This window comes from Vombatus ursinus, unplaced genomic scaffold, assembly GCF_900497805.2.
Source record: "Vombatus ursinus unplaced genomic scaffold, bare-nosed wombat genome assembly UNPS02014798.1, whole genome shotgun sequence".
In the NCBI taxonomy this organism is placed as follows: Eukaryota; Metazoa; Chordata; class Mammalia; order Diprotodontia; family Vombatidae; genus Vombatus; species Vombatus ursinus.
Window position 1 is genome coordinate 50,041,609 of NW_020954576.1, and position 22,221 is coordinate 50,063,829.

The following is a 22,221-nucleotide window of genomic DNA, read 5'->3' on the forward strand; positions in this document are numbered from 1 at the left end:
TTTGACCACTCATTTCCGTTCTCTGGGCCTTAGCTTCCTCACTTGTAAAATAAGGCAGTTGGACCACAATATCTCTCAATAGCTCCCAGTTTGAAGACTCTATTCAATAGTTCTCTTCTCCAGAGATCAGAGCTCTACATAAGGTAGGGCAGGAGAACCTTGAGCACAAGATAGTCAATGATAGTTGATCTTTGAATCTGGACAAATTTATTTCTCTAACTTCCCTGGTTTCCTCATATAGAAAATGATGATAATAATTTTGCCTTCACTACCTCAGAGTATGTGCAATATAGATATGTGCTAATTACTTATATTTAATATTTATAATTTATTATACTTCTGTTTCTATTCATAATAATTAGCATTTATAAGTATTTCTTATATTTATAATAATTATTACTATTTTAAAGTATGTCTTTATAACTATTAGTATTTATTATATTTATTATTATTATTAAGTGCTTCACCAAGAGATTGCTTCAAGAATTTCTTCTGAGAATTCAGTCGTTCAATTAAAAATAGTCTAAGATGCCTCCAACTTCTTAATAATAATATTAGTTAAGTACCAAAGAATTGTGCAGCTGGGATGGAGAAGAAGGTGTTCAGTAATGCAAATATGCCCACAGATACTACTGGTTAAGAGCGTGGTGAGGGTCTTGTTCAGGACAAGGTCAGTCACCCTAGGTTCTTTCCCCTTCTGAGTCTTAATCTTCTTAGGTTCCCTGACTTTTTCCCATTCAAACTTCTTTAGAAGAGAATCAATCCTGTATTTCTGGAGCAGAAGCCAGAGCTGGATTGGCTATCCTGAATGGAGTAATAGGAAATAATAAGTAACATTTATATGTCACTTTAAGGTTTATAAAGCATTTTATATTTATTATTTCATTTGTTGAGATAGGTTTAGGCTGGGAATTTTCCTGGTGGCTATCCCCTTAAATGAGGCCATTAGTGGGGGATAGAGGCAAACGGAGGGAATAATCAGAAATGAATAGCAATGTCTGGATTTTTCAGGTTGAGAGGAAACAGGAAGGAGATAGTGGGACTTATGGAGAAGGGAGAAGTCAAGGTAGTAGAGGGGGTGTAGGGTCCTGAAAAGATGGGTAAGTGAAGAGGTGAGACAGATGCCATAAAGACAAGAGTGTCTGGGACAGGATATTGCTTAACACATAGTGGCAGTTAGGTGGTGCCATGGATAGAATGCTAGACCTGGTGTCAGAAAGACTCATCTTCATGAGTTCAAATCTGGCCTCGGGCACTTACTATGTGACTCTGGGCAAGTTGCTTAACCCTGTTTGCCTCAGTTCCCTCATCTGTAAAGTGAAGTGGAGAAGGAAATAGCAAGCCACTCCAGTATCTTTGTCAAGAAAACCCCAAGTGGGGTCAAAAACAGCTGGACACAACTGAAACAAGTGAACAACAACAAAGGCATTTAATAGTTGATGAATGAATGAATGAATGAATAAGAAGTTAGGAAGGGAAAAGATCAGTGCATCTTAGTCAAAGAAGCTAAACCGAAATTAGAAAAAAGAAACCAACAGAAAAGAGGTTTTATAGGAGTTCTTAAAATGGACAGGGATTGGACTAGTTCAGTGACATCTATCTCAAACAGAAACAGATCTCACGTTGTTCAGTAATTTTTCAGTCATGTCCAACTCCTCGTGACCCCATTTGGGGTTTTCTTAGCAAAGATACTGGAGTGGTTTGTTATTTCCTTCTCTAGATCATTTTACAGATAAGGAACTGAGGCAAACAGGGTTAAGTGACTTGGCCAGGGTCACATAGTAAGTGTCTGAGGTCACATTTGAACTCAGGAAGATGAGTCTTCTGACTCTAGGCCTGACACTCTATTCACTTTGCCACCTAGCTGCCCTCTGTGAGCCTCAACCTTCAAAACCCACAAATGAATACTATCTACATTGTATTGTGTTTTTATTTATTTTATTTTGTATTGTGTTTTTGTTTGTTAAACATTTCCCAATTACATTTTGTTTTACATGAGGCCCACAGCAGTGAATTTGACACCTCTGAACTAGGTAAACTCTAGGGTCAGCTAATATTGGAGATAAATGTGAAGTCTTTCACACAGGTTCCAAAAATTAACTTTCCAAGTACAAGAATGGGGAGAAGTAGACAGAAAGTAATTTGACAAAAAGATAAGAGATTCAGTGAACTACATGCTCAAAACCAGTCAACATTGTGATAGAGCAACCCAAAAAGCTGATTCCATTTTAGGCTATTTAATTTAGGTAGTAGTATGAAGAGAGAGTCTAGCTCTGCTGCATCCTACCCTGATTACACCATCAGGAGTACTGTGTTCAGTTGGGGGGGGCACATTTTAGGAAGAACATTGATAAGCTGGAGATTTTTCCAGAGGAAGATAACCAGGATGGCTATCAAGCCAGAAGAAGATCAATTGAAGAGACTCGGGGATGTTTAGCCTAGAAGTGACTTTGGAGGGAGAGTGTGGTGGTAGGGAAATGATAGTTATCTTTAAGTGCTTGAAGGACTGACCTGTAGAAAAAGAATGGGACTTCTTGGCTGGACCCCAGAGAGAAGAACTAGGAAGGTTGGATGGAAGTTGTAAAGAGGTAGAGTGAAGCTTATAAATAGCAGGATCACTGCTGCTGCTGTTTGTCCTTAGTTCTCAAAGAAAACCATGACATCAGGGAGGTGATGCCATGACAAGCAAGTGAATTGGATTTAAGTGAGGGAAGGCTGTGCAAAGTCACCAGCCTCACTTTTTCCTTTGGAGCCATCTGGGTTCAGTGGCCAGGCATGGATCAGGACAACTGGTAATAGCCCAAGATGCAGTGAGGAACCTTGGCCTTTTTTTTTTTAATTAATTTATTTTGATTTATCAACAATCACTTCCATATGCTTTTGAGTTTAAAATTTTTCTCCCTCTCCCTCCCCACCACCCTCCCCAAGATAGCCCACAATCTGATATAGGCTATACATATACATTCCTATTAAACATATTTTCACATTAGTGATGTTGTAAGTAAGAATTAGAACCAATAGCAGGAACCACTAGAAAGAGGAAACAAAACCAAACAACACAACAGAAGAAAAAAAATAGCAAATAGTATGCTTTGATCTGCATTCAAACTCCATAGTTCTTTCTCTGGAGGTGGATAGCATTTTCCATCACGAGGCCTTTGGAGATGTCTTAGATCCTTGTATTGCTGGGAAGGGTTAAGTTTATCAATATTAGTCATCGCACAATGTGGCTGTTATTGTGTACAATGCTCTTCTGGTTCTACTCATTTCACTCAGCATCAGACCATTCAAGTCTTTCAAGGTTTTTGTGAAGTCAGCCTGTTCATCATTTCTTATAGCACAATAGTATTCCATTACATTCATATACCACAACATGTTTAGCCATTTCCCAATTGATTGACCTTGGCCTTTTCAAGCTAAGGTCTTTAACATGTCTCAGTTTGACCGAGGCAGTGCCCATTAAGTGATTAGGGCTTAATTAAAAAAAAATGAGGCAAAGAATGACCTCTTTAAAAAAAAATAGATCTGGGAGGGGAAGACCCTCAGGGTTTTTGGCCAAAATAGAAATAAGTGTTATTTACATTCATTCTGAGCCAATCAGGGCACAAATAGTGACTAAAAAGGGCTTGGTCTGGGACCAGAGTGATTTGGGGTTCAGGCTGGTCTTTAAGAGAAAAAACAAAACAGAACAAAACAAAAGGTTCGGAGATTTAATCCCTAAGGAGCAACCTCCCAAGGTGAGCTAACCCATAGTGGAATGGGCTGATTCAGAAGGCAATGGGTCCTCCCCTTCTAGATTTCTTTTAGCATAAGGTTATATCATAGATGGGATTCTCATTCAAGTACCGGTTGAACTAGATGACTTCTGAACTCCTATCTAACTGAGCTTCTGTGATCCTATCCCTTCCAGTTCCAAGATTCTGTGATTTCATCATAAACAGGAACCAAATGGAAAGATTTGCTAAAAGCCAGGGTCAGGGAAAGAGGGAGGGAGTGAAGGACTTATTAAGGGGCATTGGTCCAAACTAGTCTCTCCTTGCAGGATATGAACAGCCGCAATAATTTCTGCTTGCTAGCTTTCCGTGGCCTGAATGTCCCACCCCCCACAGGACCTCTATGGATTCTGGGAGCAACCTTCATCCGAAAGTTCTACACTGAATTTGACCGGCACAACAATCGCATTGGTTTTGCCTTGGCAGCCTAACCTGCCTCTGCCCATAGCCCAGGTCATGGGGCCAAGAGACAGAGGGAGATGTTACCTATGGCTGAGCCCACATCCCTATTAGATCCTGCTTTCTCCCTGTTGTGCTTGGTTCTGGGGCAAGTTCCTCCATTGTGGTCTTCCTCTCTATTCCTCCAGACCACTGTTAACCTTCTGCTTTAATTAAGAATAGAATAAAGTTTCAATGCTCAAAGCTGGTATCATCTATGAGATGAGAATGGGGTTTAGCCGGAGCTGGGAAGAGAAGCACTACCGTCTATTTGGAATGTAAGACAGTGATGGTGATGAATTCTTAGACAAATCCATAAAGGCTTATAAACCCTGATACCCAAATGGACACACTTATCACCCTTTCTTATATGAGCACCATACCTTTTTATTGCAGCACTGCCCCTTCTCCATCTGCAAGATGTGTCATTTCAGTTGATTTTTCCAACAGTGAAGTATTTTCTTTGTTTCATGGGTTGTTGTGGCCCTCAAGTGGGCAGTCTACCGGTGACGAGCCTCTCCATACTTAACGAGACTCAGTCTTTGGAAAGGAAACTGTTGAGGGGTAGCTAGGTGGTGCAGTGGATAGAGCACTGGCCCTGGAGTCAGGAGGACCTGAGGTCAAATCTGGCTTCAGACACTTGACGCTTACTAGCTGTGTGATACTGGGTAAATCCCTTAATGCCATTGCCTAACCCCCCCCCCCAAAAAAAAAGAGGAAAGGAGAATGTTGGTTGCCATGCTCTAACCTAGCTCCCTTTGCAACCAAGGGCAAACATTTGAAAAGCAGCTGGTCCAAGCAAAGGGTATAACCAGTGACTGGGTTGCAGAGCAGGAAAAAGCTTACCTGAGCACAGGGATTATCCATGACCTTGAGGCTCATTAAAACAGAGTTCTTACTAACTGAGCTAATCAAGTCCAGACATGGGTGTATGAACACACACACACAGGTGCTCGTGTACACAGAACCAGAGGCAAGCATATACAGATGCAAAGATACACATGGATCTTACGTGATGTACAATGTACCCATGTGCATTCATGACACACAAAGGACAGAATCACCAACACACGGGGATAAGACATATTCACGTACAGAATCAGAGAATCTCAAGAGACTTCAGAGATGATCTAGTCCAACCTCATTGCTAAACATAGGAATTCCCTTTACACTGACCCATAACCAAAAATTTTAGCATCTGTGGCAAATACCACAAGCTGTATTGGAAACAAACAGCATGGAACAGGTGCTTACAGTTGAGGTGGAGGGAGAGAGAAAAGACTGCCCCATGATGGGCAGAGAGAGCCCTTCATATTAGTGTGAGTCCAGTGCTGGGGAGGCTGCTGCACAGGTAGGGAGCAAGGTGGGGCACAGTAGAAACACCCTGAAGCACCATCAGTTAGCATCTGATTTAAAAAGAATTATTTTTGCTCGCTAAAGTTCTGTTGTTTCTATGCTGCTAAAGACTATAAGTACTATCTATGCCAGGGGTGGGGAACCTGTGGCCTCGAGGCCACATGTGACCCCCTAGTCCTCAAGTGCAGCCCTTTGACTGAATCCAAACTTCACAGAACAAATCATTTTATTAAGGGGATGGACTCTATACTTTCCAAATTTGGTGTCCTAAGACAAAGTCTTGGTAACCTCACCTTAGTTATGGGTCTGCCTCTTCAATGAGTGGGTTAATAGCACAAAATCAAGTGCCAAGAACCACATGCCCACAGGGTCAATGGACAAGACTTCTGTTAAGTGTTGGGTGAGATTTGTGAATTGTGCCCCTGTGATACTGTCCCCAAGAGGGCTTGAACCTTTTCTCTGACACACATGGCTTAGGTGACATCACAAACAAACACGCCTCTCCGCCATAGAGGACAGTATCTCCAGGCATTGACATTTTGTACATCCAGAAAAAAACAACATTGAGAAACCTATCAGGCTCTTGAATGTTGTGTCCTCTTTGACTAGTACCCATACTGCAATACTTAGGTGGATCTGCCATTTCATCATTGACATGGATGTTCCCTCTAATGATGCATATTGAAGACCATTCATACTTGCTCTACCGGTTAGGCCCTACCAAAAATTCACTTCAGGGGTTCTGCCTGATGTACTGGAAGCCTTCCTCTCATTCACCTGACATAGCACCAATACAAATGGAGCATGAGAGCTATTCAGATGAGGCATTGGAAAAGTGGCTGACTATTCTTCCTATTTGAACCTTGGGTTCTTCAGACAAATATACAAATTAACAGATATTAGCCCCACGACACAGGGATCAGTCATCTCTAGGAGAAAGACAAGAACAGATCTATCCTGACTATAATTTTTCCAGTCCTGTCCTCCATATTGTTTTCATCATACACAATCCCCCACCCCCCACTCCCCCAGCTAGGGCTGCTATCCTCATTAAGTCTATGGCAGTAGGTGGACACAGCTCTGGAGTTGGCATAAATGGAATAGAATCAGACTGAAGGTAAGTACCCTGGTCCCTATTCTTTCCGTTTCTCTTATAAAGAGTTGGTTACTTATCTATTGATTGGAAAGGGAGAGAGAATGGGGCCATTAGGGCCCAAACTGAAAGAGGAATGTCAAACATAAAGATGCTCAATAATTTTTAAAATTAATTTAACAGTCATTCAATAAACTTTTATTAAGCACTTGCTTGTTCAAAGAACTGTGCTGGGCACTGGAGGCGATAGAAAGTTTAGAAAAGATAATATTCCTCCCCTCCTCAAGCATTTAGTCTAACAGGGATATCAGACCCAAACACAGATAACTACAATAAAAAACATTACATGATATAATTAAGATTCAAAACTAAGTGCTCTGTGAAGTACCAGACTTCCTAGTCACAGCTGTACTGGAGGGGAAGGGGAGAAAGGAGTGGGCTTTTCAGGCATAAAGAAAGTGTGAGCAAAAGGACAGAAGTGGGATAATGGTAGTTCAGGGGGCAAGTCTGGAAGGTTTGGTTGACACCAGTTTGCAGGAACTTATGCCCAACAAAAGTGTTTGAATTTTATTTGAAAATCTCTAAATATTATTTGTTATATAAGATGGCTTCCTGGGAGGGAGAGGAGGAAGGATACTGGGAGAAATTCTGGTGATATAAAAAAGATATCAGTAAAATGTATTTTTAAAAAGAAAATGAATTTTAAGAAATCATAAAGAACAAGCTTGACCCAAATGAAGAAATATGAAAAGACATCCTCCACATAATTCCTTCCTTTTTAGAGCTGGGAAGTCCATGTGTGTGGAACATGGCTTATATTGTCAGATTTTTTTTTCAATATGTTGGTTATAGTTGATTTTGCTCATTTTATTTATCTTTTCAAAAATTATTTATTATATAGGATAGCTCTCTGTTGAGTAGAGGGGTGGGATACAGAAGGAAATCTAGGTGACAAAGACAAAAGATATCAATAAAATCTTTTTGAATTATTATATATTAAATCATTAAAGATTTTTGAGCATAGGAATAACATGATCACATCTACGAACAACAAAAAAGATTATTCTTTCAGTCCTATGAAGGACAGATGAGACTAGAGAATGGAAGTGGGAAGATTACATGGCCATTAATGAAGTCTTATATTAGTTGTACTTGGATGGTGGCAGTAGGAATGGAAAAAATGGGATTAATTTGAAGAGGATTTTGGAAGTAGAATTAACAGGACCTGGTTAATTGACCAAATATGTGATGAGAGGAAGAAAGACGAGTAGAAAATAATCACAACCTTTCAAGCAGAAGTAATAAAGTCAGAAGGACAAACGGCTTTGGGGGAGGGGCAGAAAGAATAATAATACGTTCCACTTTGGATTTGTTGAGTTGGAATTATCCTGTAGTTGCTTAAATATCCCTGTTGTATCCCACTCTCCCGATAGAATGTAAGCTCTTTGAGGGTAAGGACTGTTTCCTTTTCGTCTTTGTTTTTTCCCCAGTGCCTAGCATACAGTAAGGTACCTCATAAATGTTTATTGAATGGCTGAACTAAATCGAGGTGCGGGTGGGAGGTGGAGGCGGACGTGTCCTGAAGGCACTTGGACATTCGGGACTGAAGGTTTAGAGCAAAGGTCAGGGCTGGAGATTTGGATTAGATTTAAATTGGTTAAAATGAGCTAAAACCCCAGTAGAAAGCTTCTTGAACAAAGACCAAGTCTGGCCACAGCTTGGGGTCAACAGAGAGTGTACAAGTCGCCATCTTCTCCCCCTCCCACCGTAGCTTCACGCCTTGTCAGGTGGTTTTGGGGAGGATAGTTAGGTCAGTGAAGATAACTGCTAGACAGTGAGTGCTTCGACTGCTTAGCTCCGAAGCTCCCCTGCCCCAGAGGAGCAGACCATCTCCAAGGTACGCCACAGCCAGCTTCACTCCAAGAGAGGTTGGCACACGCCCCTCCCAGGAAGTGATTAATGAGATTAGTTCCAGATCACTAGTCACTCTCCAAGTAGAAAGTGAAATGCCCCCCTGTCCCTCCATTTCTGGTGGCTGCAAAGCTTGAGCTAAGGTTTTCTGTTTTGTAATGGGGTTTTTTGTTTGTTTGTTTGTTTTTAAATATTCCCCCCCCCCACTGCCCATCATTTTGACAAGATTGTGGAGTGGCAAGGGCTTCTCTATAAGGCAGGAAGCTTTGGGCACGGCTGTGGAGGTGCGATGACTCTGCCAGGTGGGCTAGAAAAGGAGAGGAGGGTGTCTGAAGTCAAGGGGGGGACACTCTTATTGGGTTCAAGAAGTTCAGAGCGGAGTTTCCCCTAGGGAAGGGATTCACTCTAGGGGAGAAATCTGCAGGGTAAGTTTAAGCTGACCTGACTGCCAGCCGGAAGCTCATTCTCCGGCCCTGGCTCAGGAGAGTCTCCAGGCTTCGTTCTACTACCCGGGCCCCGGCAGCTAGTTGCTGAAGCTGCCCAGGATTTACACGGAGGGAATCAGGACCACTCCTCCCCAAGCAGAGAAATAACTTCCCCCACGCAGGGCCAAAGGATGGGAGTCCAGGCAAGGCCGGAGAATTGTTGGAATCAGGGGACCCCCCGCGGGGGAGGGGCGAGAGAGGAGGGAGGAGGTGGAGCGGGGGTGGGACGGAGAAGGCTGGACAGTGCATGCCCCTCCCCCAACCTGACTAACCTTCCCGGGGGGCGTATGGAGAGCCGGGGTAGGAGGTGGAGGGAGGGGGACTCACTCCTCCACCCCGAGCTCCAGGTTTCTGTTGCTGCTGAAAGCTGGCTGCAAACCCAATGAGACCATCCACCATCACGGCTGCTTTCTTCTGGCAGCGGAGGCGGGCGCTTCCTCGGTTTCCCTTCCCCTGGCCCCAGCCCCTGGTCCCTGGCCCATGTCTCCAGCTCGTGATGTCACAATCCCACCCGGACCGAGTGTTCCAGTCCCCGCTCCCAGTTGTCCGGCTGGGAAAAAGGAGATTGCTGAGGGGGAGCTCGCTCGTGAGTCATGGACTTCTCCTGGCTCCTCCTCTACCACTCCCACTCCCTCGCTGGCCCCCCCCACAAGGGCTAGCGTTCGCTCTCGGGATCCGAGGGGGTGGGGCTGCTGGGAATGGCTGTTCGCCCTTCTCCTCCTCTGCCCGGCTCCCTATTTTACCTGAAGAGGCAAAGATCTTGCCCACAGTGCACATGGGGCATGGAGGAGAAGACAGCGGCGCAGTCGGGGGCCAGCGGGGCCAGCCGGGAGCTGCCAGGTCCCCGGAGGATATCTGCGGTCCAGTACTTCAATACTGCAGTGGACCAAAATCACATCCTTCCCGGAGCCCTCAGGCTCATTCAGGAGCTGCGCCCGCACTGGAAGCCCGAGCAAGTTAAGACCAAGGTACGCGGGCGAAGGAAGGTGCAGTCTGGGCGGTGGAGCGGTAGAGCGGATCCGAGCGGGGCGGGGGAGGAGGGAGTCCCCCCAACCCCTTTCTTCCACACACCCCCTCCCCAGGATTGCCCGGGGAGGGAGAATCAACACGTTTCTGGGGATGAGGAGGCTGGAGAAGGGACTGGGGGCTGATCAGGAGAGGAGGCGGGGATGCTGCTATGCTACTGCGTGTGTATCGGAGCTACTCGAGAGCTTCTCTGCAGGAGGCATGGGGTGGGAGGTGGTTGATTTTTTTTTCCAATTTGGTTGGGGGGGCGAGGAAATACAGGGTTTACTCCATCTTCAGTGGATGGGACTCCCCGATCTCTCTCTCTCTCTCTCTCTCTCTCTCTCTCTCTCTCTCTCTCTCCCTCTCTCTCTCTCTCTCTCTCTCTCTCTCTCTCTCTCTCTCTCTCTCTCTCTCTCTCTCTCTCTCTCTCTCTCTCTCTCTCCCTCTCTCCCTCTCCCCCTCTCCCCCTCTCCCTCTCTCTCTCTCTCTCTCTCTCTCTCTCACACACACACACACAGACAGACACACACACACACGAACACACACGCGCAGACACACACACACACACACCACGCCCCCTCTTGCTTGTTTCTGCCATGCTCTGTAGGAGAGGGTTCTACCGCCTGGGGATGCCATCCTTGCTCTATCGTATCTGGTGTGCCTGACATATATACCGGGTATAGAGGGCTAACTTTTTCTGGGAACCCCAATTGCACTCCCCAAACCCGTAGTCTTTTCCATCCAAAGACCATATCCTAGGGTTCTTGCCTTGTCTTGACTGGGTCTCAGAAACCAGCAGTAGAGATTCCTAGCTATGCCTAAGATTAGGTTGGCTTCACCAACCTTCTGACTTGTAGGCAAAGTCACATACAAAGAGAGGAGTGGAAGGTGAAGGGAGGAGCCCCCAACAGATCACAGGATGCCTCTTACCCAAGTAGAGCCAGACTGATTCTCCAGCTGACACATCTTCTCTCCAGAAAAAAGCATCACCTGTGTGCACACACCCCATTCCACCTCAGGGCCTGCTCATTGAGAGGAGAACATCCGGTCTTCCCCAAGAGGAATGTTAAAGGCTGAGCCCCTCCAACGTGTTTCATAAGAATGGCAGTACACTCTATGTCAGTGGTTATGTGAGAACATGGACCAAGGAGTGGAAGGTGGGGAGAGGAATCAGCCATAGCCCCCAATAGAGCACATGATGACTTCTACCCAAATAGAGCCAGACTTCCTCTTTAGCTGATGTATCTTTTCTCAAGGAAAGGGTATCACCTGAATGCACATACCCCATTCCACTTAAGGGCCTGCTTGTTAAGAGGAGACTGTCCAATCTTTCCAGTAGGAATATTAAAGGCTGAGACCCTCTGACTTGTTTCATAGGATTGCAGGACACTGGTTATGTTGGAATATTGACCAAGGATTGGAAGCTGCTGTGAAGGTCCAGGGTGGACTATGGAAAGTGACATTCCAGAATAGGGAGAACTTCTGTGTGTGCCTGCATATTTGATATGTGCTAAGGAGGGCTCGTTTAGAGGAAATGGGCAATGTACACGTTACCTCAGAGTCAGGAGACCTGGTTGGGTTCTTCTAGCCCTGACTCTATCATTAACTAACTATGTGGCCTTAGGCCAATAATGTCTCTGAGCCTCAGTTTCCTCTTCTGCAAAATCAGTAAGTTGCCATGATCTCTTAGGTTTCTTCTAACTCTAAATACTCTTATTCAATGAAGTACCTAAATTCTGTGCTATTCTGTGTGCCTTATTTCCCCCTTGGTAATCTTGGTGAGATCAATCCCTCTGGGCCATCTGTGCAACCTTGGGAATAATTGCCTTCTCTCCACCTAAGACAACATGCAGGTGTCTCATTGATATTCCGATGACATTGTTCCCTGCCTCAGACAACCAGCTGAGTAAAGGGTAATAATAGTATTCTATAGCACTTTAAGACTGACCCTGTGATTCCTTCCATCAACCATACGAGGTAGGTAGCACAAATATTATTTTCTCCATTCTACAGATGAGGAAAGTGACACACTCATGTTAATATCATATAGTCAAGAAGTGTCAGGGCTGGGATTTGAACACAAAACTTCAGAGTCCAAGGCTAGCATTCTTTTAGCCCTAGCTGAGAGAGGCCTCTGTCTGAAGGAGCTCCTGCTTTGCTCCATCTGCCAGCCCTGTTTGTCTTTGAGCTAACTTGAAGGAAGAAATTCAATTGGGGATAAGGGAGGAGAGTAAGGGCATAACCTCTACGGAACCCCAAAACTCTCTCCATCCCGAGCCCCACGCTGTGAGGAAGAGTCAACCAGCACTGAAGATGAAGTGGTCAGTCTGCCAATTTTGTAGGCTCAGCCATAGTCACCTGGCACTGGAAGAAAAAGCAGAGACACTGATTGGGTTGGGGAAAAGTGGAGAGGCCACTGATGGGAAGGAAATACCCATTGGATTTTTTGGGAGAATTATAGTGATTAGTCTTCCCAAAAGTCCTACTCTGATCCCTCATCATGGCCTGAAGGTGACTCTGGGTTCTCAAAGGCTATGACCATAGGAAACAAGCTGTGGCAGGTCCTCCTAAGCAGAGAAAGCTTCCAAGTATTAGCCTTATCATGGACCACGTCTATTGTCTGAGGGCTGTCCCAGCTAAGCCAAGAGAAGCTCAATGGAAAAAAAACAGTTGACCACTAGGGGATGGATCATTTTGGCCACAGCACCTCAAAAAAACAAACAAACAATTCAACAACTACTAAGGCAGGGAAAGGATACAATTCACATCAATTGGGGGGAATACCCATAGTGACCAAATCCTGGATCTTTTGGAAAATTTGAAATAGCATTGTCGATGTAGACTCTATTCCCATTAGCACACAAATTAACAGTGACTCCAATGGAACTCTGAGTGGGGATGATGGGGCTGGGAAATCCAGCAGCCCTTCTCCTCCCATCCCCCTCAGTTCTCCTCCCCCCTTTCCTTACTCGTATAGCGCTTCACTGATGGGATCACCAACAAGCTGGTGGCCTGCTTTGTGGAAGATGACATGAGGGACGCAGTGCTGGTCCGTGTCTATGGGGAACGGACAGAGCTTCTGGTGGACCGGGAGAATGAGGTCAGGAACTTCCAGCTCCTTCGGGCCCATGGCTGTGCACCCAAACTCTATTGTACCTTCCAAAATGGCTTGTGCTATGAGTTTCTCCCAGGCATGGCTTTGGGGCCCGAGCATATCCTCGAACCCCGGCTCTTCAGGTGAGGTGGGCTTGGGAGTCCAGGGAGAGGTTGGGTACAATTTGTACTGGTGGTGGGGAACCACTGGGTTCAGAGATTGTATATTTATAATACACTTCTGTCTGGTCTCATCTTAGGCCACTGGAGTTGTACGCTCTTGCCGACTTCTTGGCCAACAGGGCAGGTTCAGGGATATGGAGGAGAGGAGAGGAGAATGAGGTAGAAATTGACAAAAGAACCCTGGTTTCTTGGGTATATTTTGTTTGAGTCACTGCAGAGGACAAAGAGTTCCAGAGAAGGAAGGCTGCATCCCAACCTCTAGACTTACCCACATCCCTCTAAAACCTTAGAAATGGCTCACTCATTCAGCAACTAGTTTATTGAGTGCCCGCTATTTGCCAGGCACTATATCCAAATCCCTAGAGTGCTTGGGGTTTCTCTCCCCGCCTTTCCCCTTGCCACTAGCTCAGGGTATGTACGGAAATTGGGACCCATGCCGGAAGTAGTATGTACTTCAAGTGAGCTCTACCAGTGAAGGGTGATACAATTCATTCCAAGCTGGGCTTCCCTCTGGATCCCTGGGCCTGGGGATTCTGGGAGCTGGACTTTCCTCCACAAAACCCAGATGCCTGTACTTGATTATTTCAAGTCCAGATGTGAGAGCTACTACTGGGCCAGGGCTTCTCTAAAAAGGGGGCTTGGAGATGCTATTAAGCAAACTCCTCCCCACTATTCCATTGAACCCAATGCTAAAGGCCAATCTGGGAAAAGTAGCAAAGGAAGAACCCCGAGTTCTCCCCAATGCATGCTCAGCTGACCCTCACCCCAAGAGCTGGTGAGAAGAGGAATATACTTAGATAAGCCATCAGGTATTGCTCAGAGGCAGTACCATCTAGTGGTTTTAGAATCTGGGTTCTAATTCCAACTTCGCACCTCACCTCCTTATTACTTCAGCTATGTCAAGTCCTTCTTTCCACTCTCTTGCCCCAGGCAGGGCAGGCCCTTTCTCTCTCTGGCTCTTAGTTTCCTTAGCAAAATGAAGGTGTTAATCTCTAAGGTTCCTTCAGTCTCTAAATTCTGATTATCACTCCTAGATCCGTTGGGGCATGGGTTCTGGGGCAAGAGAATCTATGCAATCTGGAGAGCTGGTCTTGGGAGCTCCTGGGGCCTTGGGTTTGAGGGAGGATTGGGGAGATGTGGGAACAAGGCTTACAGACCAAGACACACACATGCGCATGTCTCTCTCTCTCTGCCAATCAACTGGGTGAACTGAGAAAACACAACAGCCACAGAAGGGACTTTCCTACCCTCTCCTTTGGGGAGGACACCTCTGTGAGGGTAACTGATCGATCTTAGGGCACGGGAGAATTGCAAATGTGTGCAAAGAATTTCTTTAGAAAACCACCCATGAGGGAGGCGGTGAAAGTTGCTTTCACCTCTTCAACCCCACCCCTGCCTCAAAGTTGAGGGCTAAGAACAGGAGGGTCTGACTGGCAGATGGGAACAGGGAGTAGAGCAGTTCCTGAACCTGGCCCTCGTTTGTGCCCCAGCCCTGTTCAGTTATGCTGGGGCCGGGGAGGAGGGTGGGAGAAAGCTGCCTGGAGCCTTTTCCTAGCATCCCTCCCAACTCTGTATCAGGAACTCAAGCACTGCAGAAACCTACCACTCCCACCCCCACCTGGGAAGACAATTGCTATCTGTCATCCCTGATGGGAGAGATTGCAGTTGTCAGGAAGGCTAGAGAAGGGATTTAGGTTAGCTAGCAGAAAGAACTTTCCTCTTTGAGAGAGGTAGAAAATCACACAAGGATGGGCAGGCTAGTGCTAGTCAGGCCAGCCAGGCCTCCTTCTTCCCGGATCTTTCCCCAGAGACACCTGTCTGGGTCAGGGTGGATCCACCTGCCTAGAGGCAGGAGAAGAAAGAGGATGGCCCCACGAAGTGTTGGTCACCTGGGGAGACCTCTTTCTCTGCCTGCTCAGGCTTTCCAGCTCCAAAAATGCTGAGTGTAGATGTCATCCTCATTGCTATTCTAGACAAGAGCTCTATTGATATTCAAGGAAATGCTCTGTGTAGAATCTTCCTCTGGGAAGGGAGATGGGGAAGAGCTGTGTTTTCAGGTCTGTTCTCTGGCCCCGTGGGAGAGGAGCCCTGGCCCAGCTCTTCTCCTCCCATCCTGGGGCCTCCTGCTCAACCTCTGAAGCTGGCCTTGATCTCTCCAACCCTCCATGGCCACCCCTCCCACCCCCACCTTTTCTACTGTACACAGGGAGATGATGGGTGGGGGAGGGGCAGCAGAGGTGGTGGTCTCCCCCTCAGAATGCCCAGGTTGCCCTTTTGCCTCTGGGGGGCACTGTCAGCCCTGCCTGTTCCTGGAGCCAGGCACAGAGCTGGAGGAGGGGGCAAGAAAACAACATGGTAACAAGGTTTCAAACAGCAAATGCCTTTATTGTGCTCAGCCCGTGATTATTATCCAAGCAACAGGCAAAGGCAGAGAGGCAGAATGTTGGAGGCTTGAGGGGTGGGGGTGGGGTGGGGAGAGTGAAATGATAGAGGAGGATGGGCCCCAGAACTGTGGGGAGAGCATGGTGGCACCCAAAGCGATCCTAACCCTGGAGGGCCCCAGAGTTTAGGGTGGGAAGTCTCCATCCCCCCCCTCCCCTCCGGCTCTTCCCAGCTCAGTTTTCCCCTTTTCTTCTGTTCGCTGCAGCCCTCTCCCTCCCAGGACCTTGGACTGCGTCCACAATAGAGCTCGAAATAAGAACGTGGGCTTGTTGTATGTCCTTGGCGCCCTGATGCCAACATCAACTCCCGTTGGCCGAGGAGAGGCTGCCTTGGGCCTACCTCCCTGCTTTGGCCAGCCTGATAAGAGGCGGGCACTTCCTGCCTGGTACCCCTCCTTGGAATGAAGCATGTGTGTGGATAGCCCTGAGGAGGCCGGGCAGGAGGAATATTCCCCTTATGCCAAGTCCCCTCTCCAGCTTCTCCTTCCCATCCCCCACTTATTGCCTGTTGTCTTCTTATGTGAGGCTAGACAGAGAGTCATTATAATAGTAATTTTTAACATTTGTGTAGTGCCTACAAAGCATCACTTATATGTATATATATACATATAACTTTACATCAGATCTCGTCAGATTCTCACCTCAAGCCCATGGGCAAATATGTGGCTTATTATTATAGTATTATTATTATTATTAAATTATTATGTACAGATGAGGAACTAAAGCTCAAACCCAAGACTCTTGCCATCAAATCTAGTGCTCATACTGTACCAGACAGTCTTGTTGTGTTTGGGTCCTGACCACATAGGCAGTGCCCACCAATGACTATTATCACTATTTTACAGATGAGGAAACTGAGACCCAGAGAGATAAAAGTGACAAAGGGGACACACAGCTACTAAATATGTGACCTGGGACTTGGTTCCAGGTCTTCTGATCCCTAAGTCCAGCACTCCTTTTTACTGTGCCACAATAATAATAAAAATAACAATAAGCACTTACTACTATTTCCAGAAACTATTGCCAAGTGCTTTACAAATATTATCTCATTTGATTTTTACAACAACCCTGAGATGTAGGTGTAGCCCATTTAACAAATTAGGAAACAGGCAGAGGATAAGGGACTTGCCCACCGTCACGAAACTAGTAAGTGTCTGAGGCTGGATTTGAAGTCTTGTCTTCCTGACTCCAGGCCTGGTGATCTATCTACTATACTATCCAACTTCCTGCTATATGGCATTGGGCAAGTAAGTCATTTAGCCTTGCTGAAATTAATTTTCCCATATGTAAAATGGCATTAATGACAATTAAACCACCAACCTCCCAGGGTTGTCATGAGAAACAAATTTTGCAAGCCTTAAGATAACACATGAGTAATTTAAACTCTGTTTTTATGAGTCCAGATTTGATGGTTTTCTGGTACATCATCCTGGCTGCAATGAATCCATGTGAGGTGGTGATGAAAGGATGGTGACAGGTAGAAGGACTGAGTAGAAAAGAATTACTGAATGAAAAAAAAAATGACTGCCCTGAAGGTCTAACTCCTAGTATTAGAGCTGGAAGGGACCTTAGAGATTATTCAATCCAACCCCTTCATTTTATAGCTGAAAAAACTGAGGCCCTCAAAGGGCACTCAGCTTGCCATTAAATTGTGCATCTAAAGATTCCTTCCTGTTTCCTGGTTCCAATTTTGGAAATGGAATGGGAACTTCAAGCCTGAAGGTTCCATTTTATTCTTCTGTCTTGCAAAAGTTCAGGGTCTTCCTGTTCCAAAAAGCAAGTGGGTGGTCCTCCCTAACCCTTTTCTCTTTCTGGTTCAGAAGGCAATGGGGTGGGAGTGGGAGGAGTGGCATGGGGGTATCAGAGTGTGAACGACCTCCATGGTGACCCTTGTATTTGTGCTTTACCATAGGCTGATTGCCTGGGAAATGGCAAAAATCCACGCCATCCATGCCAACGGCTGTCTGCCCAAACCTGGCCTGTGGTCCAAAATGTACAGATATTTCACTCTTGTCAAGGATTCTTTCAACTCCAGGTAAAGAAAGGAGCTGTGGTCAGGAACCCCTGTCCTACTTTACCCAGATTAGGTCTGGCTTAGACTCCTTATCCTGAGTGGACTTGGGAAATTTAGAGCCTAAAACCCAAAAAAAAGACACCCTAGGACCATAGATCCAGAGCTGGTAGGGACCTGAGGCCCAGAGAGGTTAAGTGATTTGCTTCAGGTCACCAGGTAGTAAAGCCTTGGAAATGAGGTGCTAACTCTCACTTGCAGCTACTTCGCACACCCCTCCTTTGAATTCAGAGGCTATTTGTTTATCTTTTGCTAGGGGTCAGCTGGTCAAAGAGACCAAGTGTATGTTAGGCTATCGATCGACAGACAGTCTAATCTTTTTTGATTTCTAGAAAACTTTTCTGTTCTAAGTTCTTTCACCCCGTCTGATGAAATGCTGTCTGGCCTCATACCTTCTGAGCAACATTGAGAAGGTCAGAAAAGGGATCTCCTATTTTATGCAAGAGGAAGTAGAGATCAAGAGAATTTGGTTAAGGGACTTGTCCAAGGTCCCTTACACAAAGAGCCAGTGATTGAACCCAGGTCTCCTGATGGGCTTTCCCTCCACTGATCACCTGGATAAGAGCCTATGGCAGTAGAGTGGGGATGAAGCAGGATTGGGATCCTGCAGTCAGTAAGTCTATTTCCTTTCCTTTTAGAACTTGTCTACCTGCACAGGCTGATCATCCATCCCACCTCCAGGCTCTAGACCCTACCCATCTCAGACAGATAACTAACTCTCTTCTCCTTTCCCCTCTCTAGGGAAGGCAGTGCTACTATCCATCTGCCATATCCCACCCCTTCTTGAGCGTCCTTCAGCTCTTTAACTCCTTCCCTAATTTTCCCTAATCCATAACCCTGAGGCTCCTACTAATCCCCCCAAACCTAGTTCTCTTCATCCCTGCCTCCCTACCACATGCAGAGAAAGGATGAAAGGGGCTCCCTTTTCCTCCAAGACAACAGCCTCCTCTTTTATCTCTTCCCACATTTACATAGTTAAGGATTACAAAGCACTTCCTGTACAACAACTCTGTGAATGAGGTAGTATAAATGTTATTATCTCCATTTTACAGATGAGGAAACAGAAGGCCAAAGAGATGAAATATCTCAATAGCCCATGGTCACACTGCTTGTAAGTGGTGGAGGCTGGATTCTGAACCAGTTCTATCAAGTCAGTCTATCTAGGTCCATCTCTTTTCCTCCCACTGTCCTCCATTATATCTCATAGATCGCCCCCTGTCCAATCAGTGTGAGCTCAGGCTCTTTGACCCAAAGGGACAAGAGAGAGATGGGGGAGAAAGGATTATGCCAGTTAAAGAAAGAATCATTAATGCCATTCCCACTGTGACTTTCTCCTAGCCTCTAACCAGGGGTGACTTTATCCAGATCATCCCACTTAATCATTAACAAGCACTTATTTAGGGACATTTAGTATTGGGTGGCCTTGAAATGTCACTGTTGGAACAATCCTAGCCTCTCTCTCTCTCTTCTCTTGTCCTTGTATGTCTTCTATTTCAAATGCCTTTCATCCTGTTAATGGGGTGCTGAAAGCCCTTTTTCCCCCTCCCCCAATGACCAGAAAAGAAGAAGAAAAATGATGATAACAAATGTTTAAAGTAATGCTTAAACATTTGCAAAGAGCTTTTCTTCTTGGAACCGTAGAATGTCAATATTGAGATAGAACTTGGAGATCATTTAGTCCACCCTTTAGGCTGCCTCTGAAATTTTAGAACGCAATCCAGGGAGGTTAAAATACAATAAGGAGCCTGAATTTTATTCTGGATGCAGTGAGGAACTCTTTGAGCAAGAGAGTTACCTGATCAAAGTGGTGATGTAGGAAGACTAATTTGGCCTTAGTGTGTGGGACAGATTGGAAGGAACGAGAGACTGGAAGCAGGAAAACTAGCCAAGAGGCTATTTAAGAGCTTAGAAGAGAACAGAGATCAAAAGTCTGAGTTCAGTTCAATTCAACAAGCATTAATTAAGTTTCTTCTATGATTAAGGCATTGAGCTGGATGCCCTGTAGAATACAGAGGTAGAAAATGATATAGGTCCCCCTCTTGAAGAGTTAATGGGGGGAGGGGGATAAGTATACAAATAACTATGATACAGGGGAGATAAAGACAAGGGCAAAGTGGAGGGCTAGGCAGACAGCCAGTAGATTTCAGCTAGAGAGGTGACAATGGATATGGGCAGGAAGGGACTAATTTGAGAAACATCTCTGAGCTAGAATAAACACAATGTAGCTACTGGTTTATGGGGGTGGGGAGGGCAAAGAGAAGGCAATTTAACTTGAATTTTTGAACCATGGTGACTGGGAAGAACAGTGATTCTGTTAATAAAAACTTAAGAATTCAGGGGGAGGCTCCAGCCTGGGAATGTGGTGAAGTTTGGCTTTTGGCAGGATGCATACATCCAGGCATCAACTCATCCAGAGGGGAGAATCCATCCATTGTAGGGACAGAGGCCCCTCTCCTCTGCAGCTTCCTTGGGTTCAAAGGTGAGAACAGTTCTCGTGACCTTGAGGTTCCCCTTGGAATATCTCCAATTCCTTGTGCAGGGGGAGTGCAAGAGCTTTATCACCTTTTGTAGCATCTTTCTCTCCTCTTCTGCCCCTCTCAACCCTCCCCCTGGCTGCAAGAGTAATGCTTTTCCACTCAGTATATTATTGTGGTGGTGATGGATACTAAAGTTTCCAATCCTATAACCCTCAAATAGATGTGAGAAGGTCAAGATGAAAGATGGTAGGAACACTTGAGACAGTGTTTCCAAATGCTGACCAGAGAAGAGACAGGGCCAGCTCTCACATAGCTTCAGTTTCTTCCTTCCATCCTCCTTCCACCAAGTTTATGTGTGTGTGTATGTGTGTGTGTGTTGTTGGGGTGTGGGTGTAGGTGGAGGGCTATAGACCCTGTGATCCCAAAGGCCTTCTATAGTAAATCTAATGTTCTGTGTTCTAGAAGCCATGTGTCCAGGGTTGGGGGCGGGGGGGGGGGGCAGGGAGCAATAATGACCTGATATCCCTGGATATTTGGTCCAGTGGCTTGGCCTCCTAGGGATATATCATCCTCAAGAGGTCATTGCACTCTAGAAGGAGTCCAGAAGATCAGGTCTCTAAATCCTCCCTTCCTTTCTTTTTGTGCTCAACTGCCTTGGAAAAGAAAACACAAACAAACAGATCTATGAATCAAAGAAAGACCAAGTTTAGTCACACTTACCCAAGCTTCCTCCCCTTCACTGATTGGTTCACTCTGAATTTTACTGGGACTGAGCCAAATGTTTGGTTTTATATTGTACACAAACCAATGTGCCTTTCTAGGATACATAGAGTCCAGACAATCCAGCCCATTTAAACTCAACCCAGTCTCCAAGTGATCTTAGGCAAATAGGAAGGAACTGTTCTAGGTTATTCTGAAATTGATCCATTGCATCCATTAAACCCAAGGGAACCTAACTGGCATCATTGTCCTTGTATCCCAAGAAGTGTTCAAGGATGGTTGTTTAGGTCTGTTATCTGTAGAATAAGGGAGTTGGATTAGATGACATCTAAGGTCCCTTTCAACTCTAGCAACTGAATATTCAACAAATTCAACTCAACTGAGCAAACATTTATTAATGACCTATCTGCAAGACACTGTGAATAGGCACAGGGGATAAAAAAAGATAAAAGATGATAGAGTCTCTGTCCTCAAGGAGCTTTTAGATCCTACTTGGAAAAAATATGGCGAATGCACAGAAAAGCATACATGATCTGGCAAAAGAGAAACCCAAAAAACTCTAGGAAAATCTGAGGTGAGAGAAAAAACTTTCATCTGGGAGGAAGATGGAAGGCTTCATGGAGGAGTTGGCATCTAGACTGAGCCATTAAGAAAGAGAGAGAGAGAGAGAGAGAGAGAGAGAGAGAGAGAGAGAGAGACACCCCCTGTCTCTTAGAGATTTTTCTTCTTAATGTCTTCAGAAATCCTTTTCTTTTCCACCTTGTCACTGTAGTCATTCTGTTCTCTGTTTGGGTTTTGAAGACTTGACCTTTCATTCCTAATTCTTTCCCAGCAGATCTAATTGCCTGTCCTCCTTCCCATAATATAATGCCTTTGATGTACAGAACCCTTTACGATAACCCAAAATATTTTCCTGTTTATTATCTCATCTGATCCTCATAATAGCCCTGCGAGGTAGGCAGGGGAGTCATTATTACTCCCATTTTACAGATCAGGAAACTGAGGCCCAGAAAAGTGAAGTGACTTGCCCAAAGACATACAGCTGGTGACTGGTAGGGATGGGACTAGAGCTCAGGTCTCTTGGGACTCAGTTTAGTGCAATTTCCATCCATTACACTACTCTCCTAATCCTCCCTCATACCTGACCTCACATCCTATTGAATTAGCCTTTC

General features: G+C 45.5%; 2 protein-coding genes across 2 annotated transcripts in view; both read left to right on the forward strand.

Moving 5' to 3' along the window:
* Nucleotides 1-4,314, forward strand: part of REN (renin) — a 32,007-nt gene extending 27,693 nt beyond the window's left edge. The window contains exon 10 of the mRNA XM_027871871.1: nucleotides 4,043-4,314. Coding sequence (XP_027727672.1) covers nucleotides 4,043-4,204 — 162 coding nt within the window. The 3' untranslated portion in view covers nucleotides 4,205-4,314. The remainder of the gene's footprint in view (nucleotides 1-4,042) is intronic.
* Nucleotides 4,315-9,360: 5,046 nt separating this feature from the next.
* The window catches only part of ETNK2 (ethanolamine kinase 2), a 30,054-nt gene continuing 17,193 nt past the window's right edge, over nucleotides 9,361-22,221 (forward strand). Inside the window, exons 1-4 of the mRNA XM_027870686.1 lie at nucleotides 9,361-10,024; nucleotides 13,042-13,301; nucleotides 13,418-13,499; nucleotides 17,694-17,868. Coding sequence (XP_027726487.1) covers nucleotides 9,755-10,024; nucleotides 13,042-13,301; nucleotides 13,418-13,499; nucleotides 17,694-17,868 — 787 coding nt within the window. The 5' untranslated portion in view covers nucleotides 9,361-9,754. The remainder of the gene's footprint in view (nucleotides 10,025-13,041; nucleotides 13,302-13,417; nucleotides 13,500-17,693; nucleotides 17,869-22,221) is intronic.